Below are 15,159 nucleotides of genomic sequence, written 5' to 3'. Positions count from 1 at the left end.
TATCAAGCTGTAGATAAACTATTAGTTTAAAGAATGAAGCTTTTGGTTAACTGCTAAATCTCCTTTTATGTTTTACTAATACATTAATAACTGTGTTGTTAATATCAGAGAGTGAGTCAGTAAAATCATTAGATCAAGAAGAGATGAAGACGAGGTGGACTCTGTCTTTAGACGTGTATTAATGATGTTAATGTTATCATGATGTGTGAATGAACAACAGGGATGAATCTAAATCATACGTATCTTACAGCACGGAAGAAGTCTGAAAAGGCGTGCCGAACAGCACTGGATAAGTCTGAAAAGGTGTGCCCAACAGCTCTTAATAAGTCTGAAAAGGTGTGCCAAACACTTCCTGAAAGCAAACAGATTTGAATTTATTGTAAATCTTTCATTTTCACAGGCGCTCAAGAACCTATATCTATATGTGTATTATATTATATAATATTTCTGCTCGTCGATTGAGCTGTTAATACATGTCTCAAATCACACTCAGATTTAATATCACAATCTTTGTCATTCTTCATACTCAAAATCCCTCACTTTATCCTGATATCTTGTGAACAGACGGACTGATAAAACACCTGTGAGCTCTTTTACTATCAGAAGATCCAGAAAACCAGTTATATTGTGATTAAATCAGATCTTACTGTTGTAATATTAGTCTGTGCTCACACTGTAATGTGTGTTTCTCTGTATTATTAGTAGATCAATCAGTCACTTTATCAAATCACAAATCAATCCTTGTTCTGTTCTTACACAATGTAGATCCAGGCTTATGTTGCAGATCCAGCAGATAATTCATGATTTATTTATCTTTCATTAATAATATTTATTATTGGTTTAATCTCTAAGTTTGTCTTTAGGTTAGCTTTGAGTAAACTTTGACTTCTCAGTTTCAGAGTATGTTCACAATAACACACAGCTTGTTCTTCAGTTTTATAAAGCACAAGGTCATCGCTGTCTCTAATACTTCTGGGTTTCTTCTGTAACACTGTTTAGAGATGAACAGTTTTACAGTAATGCTGTTTAATATTGAATATCTTGAGTACAGTGGTGTCTAAACTCAGTCCTGCAGAGTTTAGCACAAATGTCAATCAAACACACCTGAAGTAGATAATCAAGGTCTTAGAGGTGTATTAGAAACTTTCAGGCGTGTGTGTGTGTGTGTTGAGGGAAGCTGGAGCTAAACTCTTCAGGACACCGGCGCTCCAGAACTGAGTTTGGACACCTCTGCTTTAATATCAGCATTACTATAAAAACACGTCACACTCCTATAAACACAAAAAATCATGTGAGATCAAACATCATAACATCTGCAGAAACTGTGTTTGAGTTTAATACAGACACAAAGAGACACAGCTCACAGTCGATCTGTATCTGCCCTTTATCTGTTATTATCTTAACGCTCATCAGACTTTTAGTTATTTTTTCATATTATATGAACTATGTGTGATACTTACTCTTTTGTCTTTCTAGTTCAGCGATCCTGCGTCGATGTTTAATCACAACAGGAATTACAGCTGCAGTCACCAGAATAACAACAGCAACAACAGCAACAACAATCCCTGCTACAGCAGCTGGAGACAGACCTGGACCTGAAACAGACATTAGTGTGAGTGTGTGTCTGATCTGTAAGGATAAGGATAAGGATAAACTTTATTTGTCCCCGAAGGGAAATTTGTCTTGAGCAAAGTGCTACACAGTGTTGTTCTCTGAGCAGACAATAATAATAAAAATAGAATAAAATACTATGTATGAGTCTGATATATAAAATACATATAACGCAAAACACAAGGTTCTAATATGTTATATGAGCATTTTTTTTTGGTGGAATTCAGCATTTTTATCGAGGCAGGAACAAATGAAAGCTTCAGTCTGTTATAACACACATAAACTTCAGCACTACTGTATATAAATTGAGTGAAGACCTGATACTGTAATGATAGAGAGACACTCACAGACTGTATATATTTATAGGTTACTATAATGTAAAATGCAAATGGACTTAGGCTGGATGATTAATTGAAAAGTAATCGAAACCGAAATTCAGAACCTCTAACCGACTTAATTTTCCCATATCGGTTATTTCGTTTTTTTAATTCTGTTAATACTTCCCCCTTAAAAGCATATAGTGCCTGTGTAGCCACATAAAAAGTGGCCTTCATTAACTTTTTAAATATCATTTTGGCGCTTGGAGTAGATGCGGAATTATAAAAGAATTGAGGCATTTATCAGTAACGTTAACGTTACCTGCCCAGTGGGAAAGTCGGCCAAGTGCTGGTACATGAAACAGAAAGAGAATTCATGTTTTTAAAAGCAGACATGAGTTCCTGTAGTTATGTGATTGCACTGAGGATTTAGGTAACTGGTAAATGATTCATCTCTGCTTTTTCGTGAAATCACTTACTGTTTTAAAGTAGTAATGATTTATACATTTTTTTGTCCTTTTCCGTAAACTGATTACTATCTAGTGCAGAATTGCATCTAAAATAAAAGTTCACTGTAAAACCCGACAAGTAAACTTAACTCAAGCTGTTTGAGTAAACAGATTGCCTTGATTTAAACCCTGTAAGTTTTAAAACTTTGCATTCAAGTAATTAAGTGATTAACTAAGTGCTGATTGAGAATTAGTGATGAACAGCTGCTGTTAACAAACAGAATCACTGAAGAAAAGAGAAACACAAGAACTACTACAACTGACTTCAGACACAGACTTAGATGAAATCAACTGAAATAAAATACATGAAATCTCTCAAGATCTGATTAAACAACCCCACAAACAGCATCACCAGCTCCACTTATTAATAACCAGACTGACTTTATTTCTGTCAGACGTCTACAGAAGATCTTATTGAGAATGAACTAAGGTTTAGATGTTGATTTATTGTTTCATTTGAAGTAACCATGTTAGAGGTCAGTGTTTGCTTTAGTTGGGCTCTTGACCCTTGACTTCTGTCTTAGTCTTTTCTCTGGCTGTAATAACCGTGTGTTTCTAAAACAGGTTTGTTGTAACTCAAAAGCCCAGAAAAAAATGCCATCAAGTATTAACCTGTATCTAGGAGTAGGTTGTTATACTTTATATCGGTGATAATTATTGATCCATATGAAGTCTAATCTCTGATGAAATAAGTGTTGTGTAATTTGATTGATTATAGTAAAATTGATCCTAAGACCCAGTGGTTCTGTGATAATCAGTTAATACAAAGACTTTCCAAACAGTTTGGACTTCTATGGTGTCAATTAGTCACACACAGACATCAATAATCAGATTATGAACCTCAACAATGGTGACCATAAAAAAAAATTCCTGTTAAATTAACTGATTATCACAGAATCACTGGCTCTTAATGTCACTTCTACTAATAACACAACAACTATTTCATCAGAGATTAGTCTCCATACAGATAAATAATTGATGATTATCATCACCAATATAAAGTATCACATTCTACATCTAGGTACAGGTTAACACCTGATGGCATTTCTTCTGGGCTTTTGAGTTACAACAAATATGTTTTAGAAACACACAGTTATAACAGCCAGAGAAAAGACTAAGACAGAAGATAAGGGTCAAGAGCCCAACTAATACAAACAGTGATCTCTAACATGGTTACTTCAAATGAAACAATAAATCAACATCTAAACCTTAGTTCATTCTCAATAAGATCTTCTGTAGACGTCTGACAGAAATAAAGTCAGTCTGGTTATTAATAAGTGGAGCTGGTGATGCTGTTTGTGGGGTTGTATAATCAGATCTTGAGAGATTTCATGTATTTTATTTCAGTTGATTTCATCTAAGGCTGTGCCTGAAGTCAGTTGTAGTAGTTCTTGTGTTTCTCTTTTCTTCAGTGATTCTGTTTGTTAACAGCAGCTGTTCATCACTAATTCTCAATCAGCACTTAGTTAATCACTTAATTACTTAAATGCAAAGTTTTAAAACTTACAGGGTTTAAATCAAGGCAATCTATTTACTCAAACGGTTTGAGTAAAGTTTACTTATCGGGTTTTACAGTGCTGTTTCTTTTGTCTGTTTTCTTAATTGCAGAATATTTATCATGTGCATCCAGTCCTTCATGCTGTCTTTGCTGTAAACTGGTTTAAAGGGACAGAAGTGAGAGACTTATTTACCCTCATTTGATAAAACTGTTTTGAAAAAAATAATTTTACATTTAGAAATTTCTAGAATATCTGTTTCGGGTTTTTTGTTAGTGTAAAAACTTTTCCAAAATAAAAAAGTAAGTAAGTGAAATTTTCACTTATTTTTCACAAGATCTTGAAGTGTTCCTGTAACTCAGTGGTAGAACATTGCATTATCAAGTGCAAGGTTTGGGGTTCGATTCCCCGGGAACACATGATAGGTGAAAATTGTTAGCCTGAATGCACTGTAAGTCGCTTTTGATAAAAGTGTCTGCTAAATGCATAAATTTAATATTATTTCATTAAATTTTACTCAATAAAATGTACTTATTAATATTTTATTTTTTTACTTAACTTAGTTAAGTAGATTTACTTAATTTCCAAATGTGTTAAATTTACTTGAAAAATGCTTGTGCAAAAACTTGCCAAATAAAAATTAAGTAAATTTACTTATTACTTTTTTCAGTGTAGGGTCCCCATCCACATTCAGCTTTGGTGCGTGGATTATGGTCAAAAAAAGTCTTGAAGGTATTTTTTATTTACACCAGCTATTATGACAACCCTTAACTACACGAAATACGCCAGTCTTTCTGTGGTCCATATTAAAAGTAAACTAGCCTGTAAAATCTACACAGTGACCATGAAACTACTGAATCACAAAACAACTACCAGTAGCGGAAGCGCTTTACCGGAAATCTGACACATTATAGTTCGAAAATGGCGGCATCCGCATTTAAGTGAAAATAAGTTTGGATCATAAATGGATGCATATCTTGCAGTAATTTTCACCAAACCTCTCTGAGACACCAAGAAACTAAAATAGTTTGATGCAAATGTTTTGTTCAACTATTCAAATGAAGAGTAACTTTAGAAATGTTCTTAGAGCTCTGATCTAAATAAGACTGCTTTTATATTGACAGATTTGATCTACTCACCAGAGACAATAACAGTGAATCTCCTGTTTATGATGTGTCTGCTGCTGATGATCTTCACTTCATAAACTCCAGAGTCTGTGATTCTGGTGTTGTTGATGATCAGAGATCCAGTCTGATGATCCAGCTTTAGTCTGTCTCTGAATCTCCCATCAGGACCATCATATATGGAGAATCGTTGGGCTGTTTTATGGATTTCAGCTAGGACAGTGTCTCCAAACATCCACTGTATCAGATCATCTGTCTGTATTTCAGTAACATTAGTTGGTAGAGTAACAGATTCTCCCTCAATCACTGACACGGTCTTCACTGCATCTGTCACAACAAACACATAAAGAAAAGTGAGGAACAGTGACTCACCCATTAATTAATAGCATAAATATTTTTAGTATTGTCTATTAAAGCTCATTAAAGCAATCTCTGTTGTTTCATTTTACTTTTTTATTTTAATTAATTTGTTTAATTACTACATCACCACTTCACTGTTCTGTAAAGGCACATTTCACATTTCCTGTTAATGATTGACAAAGACAAGAAGAGAAATGTGTTCATCAATAGTGCAGGTGAACGTGAGTTCCCCATAAAACTGAACATGAAAGCGAATAAGTAACACAGAGAAATGAAGCATCTGTAATACATTTTCAAACACTTCATAACACATGAAAAAATCAATAGATTTGAATCCATACAGTATGTATTCTATTATATAAAATCACCTTTAATATTACAGCTGCAGTGTCACTACATCATAAAAAGTGTGACAATGGTCCTATTAGTTAATAATAATAGTAGTTCATTTGCAAATCAAAATCTTTAATTTTGAACTAATCTTCTTTTAAAGAGTTGCTAAACGAAGCCTTGAACAGTTAATTTTAAGCATACATGTTTATTTTGATCTTAACGCTTCACACAGTGCTGATCTTATTAAATTCATTATTAAATTGATGGACTCACCGCTGACAGTCACATTAAATGACTTGTGTGTGGTGTATCCACGGCTGTCACTCCTGATCTCAACTTCATAAACTCCAGAGTGACTGGTTCCAATGTTCTTGATGGTCAGAGATCCAGTCAAATATTCCAGCTGTAGTCTGTCTCTGAATCTCCCATCAGGTCCATCAGATGTGTTGAAGATTCCAACCTTTCTACTGATTTCAGCTACAGGAGTGTTAAGATGTTCAAACCTCCATCGTATCACACCATCTCTCTGTATTTCAGAGACACCAGAGTGCAGAGAGACTGAATCTCCCACCAGCACTGACAGCGACTTCACTCCTGAATCTCTCACACCTGAACAACAAACACAAACAGTTTCTCTGTCAGTCACTAAACAGATTTAACAGAGATTGTCTTGTCTAATAAACATCATGTCACTTTCTGCAGTATAATTTTAATTTATTCAATGGTTTTTAAAATTATTTTAAACAATCGTGGCCAGGATCCACAGTTTAATCTGCAGGGAGAGGGGAGGTGAATTCCAAAATTGGATGTTTGGTCTTTTGTCCATTAATTCAGAATACAGCACTGGCCACTTGATTTTCTATGGCCATAGTAAGATGACGTAGGGCAGTTTGGGTCGGGCCAAAAACAAGGATATCATCTGCAAAGTCAAGATCTGCAAGGAGGAGGTTGCGACCTGTTCAGGTATGCCGATGTGCAGGTGGTCAATGTAATTGTGGCTGATGAAGATGATGTCAAGGAGGAATAGCATCGGCGAAAGCATGCAACCTTGTTGTATACCAGTTTCAATTGTGAAAAAAAAATATGTTACCCCTTCTTCCATCCGTACACAGCAGTGAGAGCCTTGTAAAAATGTCAAAAAATCAAGATTCTGTAATCCCAGGATATCTTGCATAGCATTTTTAGAGTCAAAAGCCCTGACAGTCAATTAAGTTCACTGAGATTCATTGTTGGTATTCCAGTGATTGTTACACCAATTGCCCAGATCATATTTTTTTCATTCCTGCTGCTGTGATCATGTCGCGGTTGACTGGCAGATCGGGTCAATATTCTGCAATACGTCTATACTATTGTTTAAACATGAGGAAATTGTTTTCATGCACTTTTCCACCTCCAGTTCACCACACATCTGCCTTCAGTTTTATAGTTCTGGTGCTGGTATTCAGCTTATGTTTAATGTATAAAGGAAGGAAAGGTAACTTTTGATCAGGGAGAAAGGCTGACACTCCTGCACACCCATGCAATATCCTACCAGAGAACATTGCATCTCCTTCACCACAATACATTCATCTGTTAAGCTTTTTTCTATTGGTCCATTCTGCTGTCTGTTTATGAAGATACTGTTTCTTTTAATATTTAGTTTGTAGTTAAAAGTATGGCATTATGCATGCAATCTTTTTTTCCTGTTTATAATTAAGATTTTAGTTTGGACAGTAAACTGCACAGGTTGTCAAATACTTTGGTTTCATGTAGTCTGTTTGTCTGGCCCACTGAGTCTGATTAAGGAATTTAAACTTTTAAGGAGTTTTTTGAAAAACTATTGAATGCTTATTTGTTTTTTTGATTAGCATTTTACGTGCAAATAATTAACATATTTTATAGAGTGATAAATAATTATGAACATAATAATTTTTGAATTAAAAGACACTCACCACTGACTCTGAATGTCTTCTCTGAGGATACTCTGGGGCTGTTGATCTCAAACTTATAAAGTCCAGAGTCTGTGATTCTGAAGTTTGAGATCTTGAGATCTCCAGTCTGAATGTCCAGCTGCAGTCTGTCCTTGAACTTCACATCATTATCATATATAGCTTTGTTCCCAGTCACTCTAGCTATGCGAGTGGAGTTAAACCTCCATTCAACTTCTTCGTCTGTCTTTATTTCAGTAGCATCAGTGTGAAGAGTGACTGAATCTCCCTCCTTCACTGACACTGACTCACCAAACACACCTGAAAAACAATCAGAAACAGTCAGAGAGAAACAAAACTTATAAAACAATCAATCAATTTCAATTATGTGTCTACTGATCAGTGGCACTAATAAATGTCTTGTGAATTACTACTGTCTACATTAATGAAGATATGAATGGATGTCTCTTTATGCCCAGATTTATAAAAATGGGGGAAAAAAGGAACATTTATTTTGAATGTAATGTAATGCAGTCATTGTTATTGGAACATATACAGGGGTTGGTCCATCCCAATGGAGGTTTCCTTAACAATTATTTTTTTTATTATTATTGATTACCTCTATGATTTGGCATTTCAAACCACTTGTTTTTATTTTGGCAAACAACATGTTTGCAAAAACCTTATCATTCCACTATAAAAATGATGAGTTTGGGGTTCTGCTGGTTACAGATGCAGGGCTGGTGAAATTCTGGGAAAATCATACTTTATTTATGTATTTTGAGAAGTGGCCTGATGTCGTTTAAGCGTCGAAAATAATAACTATAAACAGTTTATAATAAAATATGCTTGTCAATGGATTCAAGAATATACTCCTACTGTATATTCTTCCACTAGACTGTTTAGGAATGTGAATTTGGATAATTGTGTGTCCATGTATTTATTCACTAACATGAATAATGTCAGGCCTTATGATACATTTTATTCTAGTACATGTAAGAATAAAACTACCACGTTAAAGTCAGTTCTATGTCGATACATAACTGCTACACTAACATTCATTAACACTCACTCCTGTCCCATCCACTTTTTAAGTTATGCCTGGCTGCAGCCATGCTAAAATAATAATAATAATAATAATAAATAAATAAATAAATAAATAAATAAACACTTACCGATAACGAAAACCGGGAATAGAAAGAGTAAAAATGCTCTCTTCATGATGTGGTGAAGTGAATTATGATCCGTAGAGATATAACAGTCCTTCGATCGACACGTTTTTCTCAGCGCTAGACCGACAAAAGAAGAGGAAAAAAGAGAAAAAGAAAAACCTCTTTTCGTAAAGACTGATTTATGCTGGTGGAAATTTACTGCTGATTTATCTTCATTATTTATATTACGCTGAAGGAGCCACGTCCAAAGATGTTTTCATTCTTTATTTTTATTTAGAACCACAGCAAAGCTCCGTCCGTCCAGTAGCCTGAGCTCTCTACAGTGGTGAATGCTCTGTTTGTGTCAGGATCAGTGTCAGACTGTGTCAGGAACGACAGCGTCACACTCAGCCAGTATTTTATACAGTAGACCAACTAAACTGTACAGGTTTCTTTTTTTTAAATGAATCGACTAGCCGACTACAAAGTTTTTTTTTTGTTTTGTTTATTGTTTGTGTTATTTTGCTTTGTGTTTTATGGCGTTTTATTAATATTCTTTTTATTTACAGTGTATGTGTTAAGTGCAGATCAGTGCAGGTGTGGCCTGATGCTGCCACACTTAAAATGCAAAAATCAAATATGTATGTAAAATATTTAAAAGTCATTAATTGGCTGTATTTACCTAATGATATAAACTGAATTAAACTGAATTTGTAGGTTTTCTAAATAGGCTGAACATATTACTGAACACAGTAACTACCCATTAAAAATGCTTTCCACACAGAATCAATACAACTATGCATTGGCTAAGTCCCAAGCTGTTCTATCAGTGGCCATTGCAAAACACACAGAAATACACAGAAAGGCTGGTCAAATGCTTTTAATTTGTATAGAAATCATGATTATTTCAGCAGCTGCTTGAAAGCTGAATGGAGCACAGAGAAAGAAAACCTTACTACACAACAATAATGGACTACTTAAAATAATAATGAAAACCTACATTATTCAAAAGGGCAAATCTTCCACCATGCTACTAAATGTAATCAAACAGCTTTCTTATTTACATGCATTGACTTAAGAACTAAGAAGCCTTAAAGATTAAAGACTGATCCAGTAGGTGGCGCTATTGATCTAAAGAAATTAATTAAACAAAAAATTCACTCAAAGGAACCACTTAGTGGTGAGAGAAACTGCTATTCTCAATTATGGTGAAGCCAAAATAACTAAACTAATCTATAAGGTCATTCAGTATCAATGTTGTTGTTGTGTACATGTAAAAATATTTAGCAAAATGTTGGACACGTGAGAATATTTTATCTGCAAGGGCCTGATGATGATGATGACGACGATGATGATGATGATGTCTGTTCTTTCATCTCTACTTTTCACCTTTTCTGGATGTGATGTCATACACCACAATAAAAACAGAAGCCACGCCCACCACAGCAGAGATGACCAATCGAGTCAAAGCTTCAGTATCATGGCAACAGCACCTGCAATCTAAGGGAATAAATGAACAGAATGGTACATTCATTTATTACAGAGGGAGACGTGTGTAATTCCTGTACCATTAGTTGCACACAATGAAAATTAAAAGCGAAGTCGTCTTTATTCTGATATCGTACTGACATTCTGATATCCTTTATGATATCATCTTGAGACCATGTCAACAAAAAACAAAAACAATCAAGTAAATCAGTCAAATGGTTTACAAAAAATGTGCAAATGATTTTTTAACGAGTGTTACAACATGATTGCCAGATTGCTTAAAATAAGCAAAACAACAGGCAAAAAAATGTATCCTTGTAACAGCGAAGCTCTGATTCAGGGATTTGTACTTTTGGTATCTGGCAACCACACTCATGAAAGTTCTTGTTGTAAAGGCGTGTAGAGCACTCCGCAATAACATTTTATCTCCAAAAATTTTAGTTTTGTCTTATTTCATCAACGAAGTTGCATAGTCATAGTTATCGGTTATTAATCTTACTATCATCTTGTCTTAGTCATGGGAACATTTTTCGTCAGTCTTTGTTAACGAAATTAACACTAGAGCTTGCCAAAGTGAACATGAGGCTATCTCCACAACACTTAGGTTAACTGCACAGTGCCACCTAGTGGTCAGGAGATATGGAAAATGGCTATTTTTGTTTTACCTTTGAATCAAAAACCACAAGACTGGTCTCTACATTCGGAGTATGGAAGCATATGGGTAGCAATATTCAATTTGGGATGTAATATGCAAAATGACAGTGCAATATGTAAAATGACAATGCATTTCTGTATTTACATTTACATTTTCCAATACATTTGTGCAACGTTTGGTGCAAAATGAAAATTAAATTACATAATTTTAATTTGCCATTTCATACACCAGTTTTAATATGTAAAATGAATACAAATTTTAATGCTTTATAAGTTGCAAAATTAAAATAAAAATGTATTACAGAAATGATTAGATATGTATAACATGTTCAAGCAAAAATTGTGGCAAAATTATCATTTAAATGCTATTTTTCTTAAATGCATTAACACTCACAGTCAAGACACTTACGATTGCATTTTCATTCAATGTCCCGCAATGAATGTAGCAAAATTCAATGTGCACATTGAAAATGCATTCCGAGCCGATCACATCTCCGCCCCCTTGCGCCACGTCAATCACTGCGTGAACAAGGCGGGGCTTGCAGAAGGTCAAGAGGCTCAAATCTCAAGAAGAGGATTCAAGTGAGAGAACATGGACAAGACAGTTGGTCCGTGTACGTCATATGTATATATCTATGTGTGTACGTTTTGATCATTTCGGTTTATGGCTTCAATATTTCATTCACACTTGGGGGCGGAGCTGAACAGCGCTTTTATCTGATTGGTCGAATCGCTCCACCTTCAGCTCAGCCTTTTCATTCTTTCAGGCAAATAAGAGTCAGTGCAAGTGAAGCACTGTAATGTCTGAAACTACACTCACTGTTAATTAGCATAATATTTGCATCAGATGTAGCTGGGCACATAATTCGTGCTGCTGAGACCAGCAAATTATTTCTAGGTTGTAGTATTGTATGAATATTGTCCCACTGATAAATACAGTGCAAATAGTTCTCTCTTTTGGATAAAAGTGAAGTGGAAATAAAAATCAATAATAGACTGAACAGTTCCATGTCTGTAACATTTACCACTCTCATCTTTTAAGTCATAAGGCACTAGGTATGTGTGTGTGACATTAATAAATAATTGTAAAAATTAACATAGTTATATTTCTAAATAAAAATAGTACAATTAGCTCTATGCTGCTCAGTGCTCCTGTAGCCTATCCCAGAGCGCCCTCTCGCAGCTGTAGACGGTAATGTTTTCTCTTGGTTCTGAATAAATGCGACTCATAGTCCAGTGTGACTTATATATGTTTTTTTCCTCGTCATGACGTATTTTTGGACTGATGCAACTTATACCGAAAAATACAGTTAACATTATTATTATTATTTATTATGAGAGTAATTGACACAGACTAGAACTTTAATGTTTCACCAAATTCAGCTCAGATCTTCAGACTCGTCTGACTCGTGTTGCTGTATAACTGGCCAGAATTACCTTCCCAAAAAATCCAATTTAATTTTATTTCATAAATTTAACTAAATTTATTTCCAATTCACTGTTATCCAAGGAGACAGAACTATTTGCACTGTTTTTATCAGTGGGACAATATTTATACAATACTATAACCTAGGAATAATTTAATTTAACTGGCCAGACTTACCTTCCCCAAAAATCCTATTTAATTTTATTTCATAAATGTAAATATATTTATTTCCACTTCACTGTTATCCAAGGAGACAGAACTATTTGCACTGTTTTTATCAGTGGGAAAATATTTATACAATACAGTATATACAACCTAGAAATAATTTAATGGGGTCTCTTGCAAGTCGCAGCAGCACAAATTATGTGCTCAGCTACATCTGATGCAAATATTATGATAATTAACAGTGAGTGTAGTTTCAGACATTACAGTGCTTCCCTCGCACTGACTCTTATTCTGCCTGAAAGAATGAAAAGACAGAGCTGAAGATGGAGCGATTCGACCAATCAGATGAAAGCAGCGTTTCAGCTCCGCCCACAAGTGCGAATGAAATATTGATGCCATAAACCGAAATGATCAAAACGTACACGGGCCAACTGTCTTGTCCATGTTCTCTCACTTGAATCCTCTAATTGAGATTTGAGTCTCTTGACCTTCTGCAAGCCCCGCCTTGTTCACGCAGTGATTGACATGGCGCGAGGGGGCGGACACGTGATCGGCTCGGAATGCATTTTCAATGTGCACATTGAATTTTGATACATTCATTGCGGGACATTGAATGAAAATGCAATCGTAAGTGTCTTGACTGTGAGTGTTAATGCATTTAAGAAAAATTGCATTTGAATTATAATTTTGCCACAGTTTTAGCTTGAACATGTTATACATATCTAATCATTTCTGTAATACATTTTCATTTTAATTTTGCACCAAATGTTGCACAAATGTATTGGAAAATGTAAATACAGAAATGCATTGTCATTTTACATATTGCATTGTCATTTTGCATATTACATCCCAAATTGAATATTGCTACCCATATGCTTCCATAGGAGCAGGCTGCTGAGTATGATGGCGTTTTAGTGACTCGTTGAAAAAAAACTAAAATAACAAGATAAAAGTCATAACATTTCAAGAATAAAGTCGAAATTATGAGAACAAAGTCGAAACATTTTGAGAATAAAGTTTAAATATTATGAGATTAAAGTCAAAATGTTATGACAATAAAGTAAAAAAATTATGAGAATAAAGTCGAAATGTTTCGAGAATAAAATCGTAATACTACGAAAATAAAGTAGAAATATTTTGAGATTAAAATCAAAATATTACAAAAATAAATTTTCACATATTTCGAATTTTCACAAAGAAAACAGTTTAATTTAATGAATTGTTTCACATAAATGCAGCGATCTGATTAATAAAGAGGTTGAAAAACAAATTATTGTAAGACACATAATTTGAGTTTTGCTATAAAATGAATTTTGAAAGCTGTGACATTAAAAGTAGGTCTATCAAAAGCACGAATCTTATTGCACACTATTGTGGCTGGCGCACTACAAATAATGAATGCAATGGAAGACATGTAATTTTATTTCCAAGCATACTGTCCCCGCGAGTATGACACATGGTATGATTTCTTGGTATGGTATGATGACTTTATTCTTTTTTATTCTCAAAGTATTACGACGTTTTTGTTCTCAAAGTATTACGACTTTTTTGTTCTCAAAGTATTACGACTTTTTTGTTCTCAAAGTATTTCAACTTTATTCTCAAAATCGTAGATTTTTTTTTCAACATGGCACTAAAATGCTGTCGTAACGCTGAGTCTATATTTTACCATATTTAATATTTTACAAACGCATTGGTATGTCATTACAAATCTTGTGTAATGATACACCAATGCATTTGTAAAAATTACTATGAAATGTCAAAAAATTCTACTAACGTATTTTTCAGACTATAAGTCACACCTAAGTATAAGTCGCATTTGTCCAAAAATACGTCATGATGAGGAAAAAAAAACATATATAAATCACACTGGACTATAAGTCGCATTTATTTAGAACCAAGAACCAAGAGAAAACATTACAGTTTACAGCCACAAGAGGGCGCTCTATATCTTCAGTGTAGACTACAGGATCACAGAGCAGCATAGAGCGCCCTCTCGCGGCTGGAGACGGTAATGTTTTCTCTTGGTTCATTTCTCTTGGTTCATTTCTCTGATAAATTTTGATAAATAAGACACACCTGACTATAAGTCGCAGGACCAGCCAAACTATGAAAAAAAGTGCGACTTAGTCCGGAAAATACGGTATATGCCATAAATCGGCCAAACTGTCTGTCCATCATTTTGATTTATGTTGAAATCCTACTTTTACTAGACCATTGGTACAAATGTTCACCAAATCCTCAGATCATGCTAATTAAATACAAAAATAATGAAATAAATAATAGAAAATTAAAAATAAGATAATTTAAATGGTTTTCATTTACCACATCAAATTTGATAACATGATGCCAAACTGCATCTGAGACTTACCTCCACATCTCTGAACTTCTTGTCCTCCATTTTGATTAGTTGAAAACCTACTATTTCAAACTCCCCCTATACACTTCTTCTGATTTTCATTCATTCAACATGGATTATCTTCAGACCAAGCCAGCAAAAACATATGGATTTCATGTCAATACTGTAGGTGAAACCATTTGCATTTAATGCACACATTTGATGGCATGGTGCCAAACTGCATCTGAGACTTATCTCTGCAAAGCTTTGACATACTGAC

At 34.5% G+C, this 15,159-nt stretch overlaps 1 protein-coding gene across 1 annotated transcript; it reads right to left on the bottom strand.

The window, feature by feature from the left end:
* Positions 1-1,192: 1,192 nt before the first annotated feature.
* On the bottom strand, positions 1,193-14,942 carry LOC113040749 (carcinoembryonic antigen-related cell adhesion molecule 1-like). The gene is made up of 8 exons (XM_026199006.1): positions 14,913-14,942; positions 10,302-10,308; positions 8,833-8,946; positions 7,682-7,978; positions 6,024-6,359; positions 5,073-5,384; positions 1,457-1,589; positions 1,193-1,271 (listed from the first exon to the last, which is right to left on the bottom strand). Exons 1-8 carry the CDS (start codon positions 14,940-14,942, stop codon positions 1,193-1,195), a joined length of 1,308 nt encoding a protein of 435 aa, XP_026054791.1.
* Positions 14,943-15,159: the final 217 nt, after the last annotated feature.

This window comes from Carassius auratus, chromosome 22 (assembly GCF_003368295.1).
Source record: "Carassius auratus strain Wakin chromosome 22, ASM336829v1, whole genome shotgun sequence".
Lineage (NCBI taxonomy): Eukaryota > Metazoa > Chordata > Actinopteri > Cypriniformes > Cyprinidae > Carassius > Carassius auratus.
The sequence above is the reverse complement of the archived record's forward strand: the minus strand, read 5'-3'. Positions and strand labels throughout refer to the sequence as shown.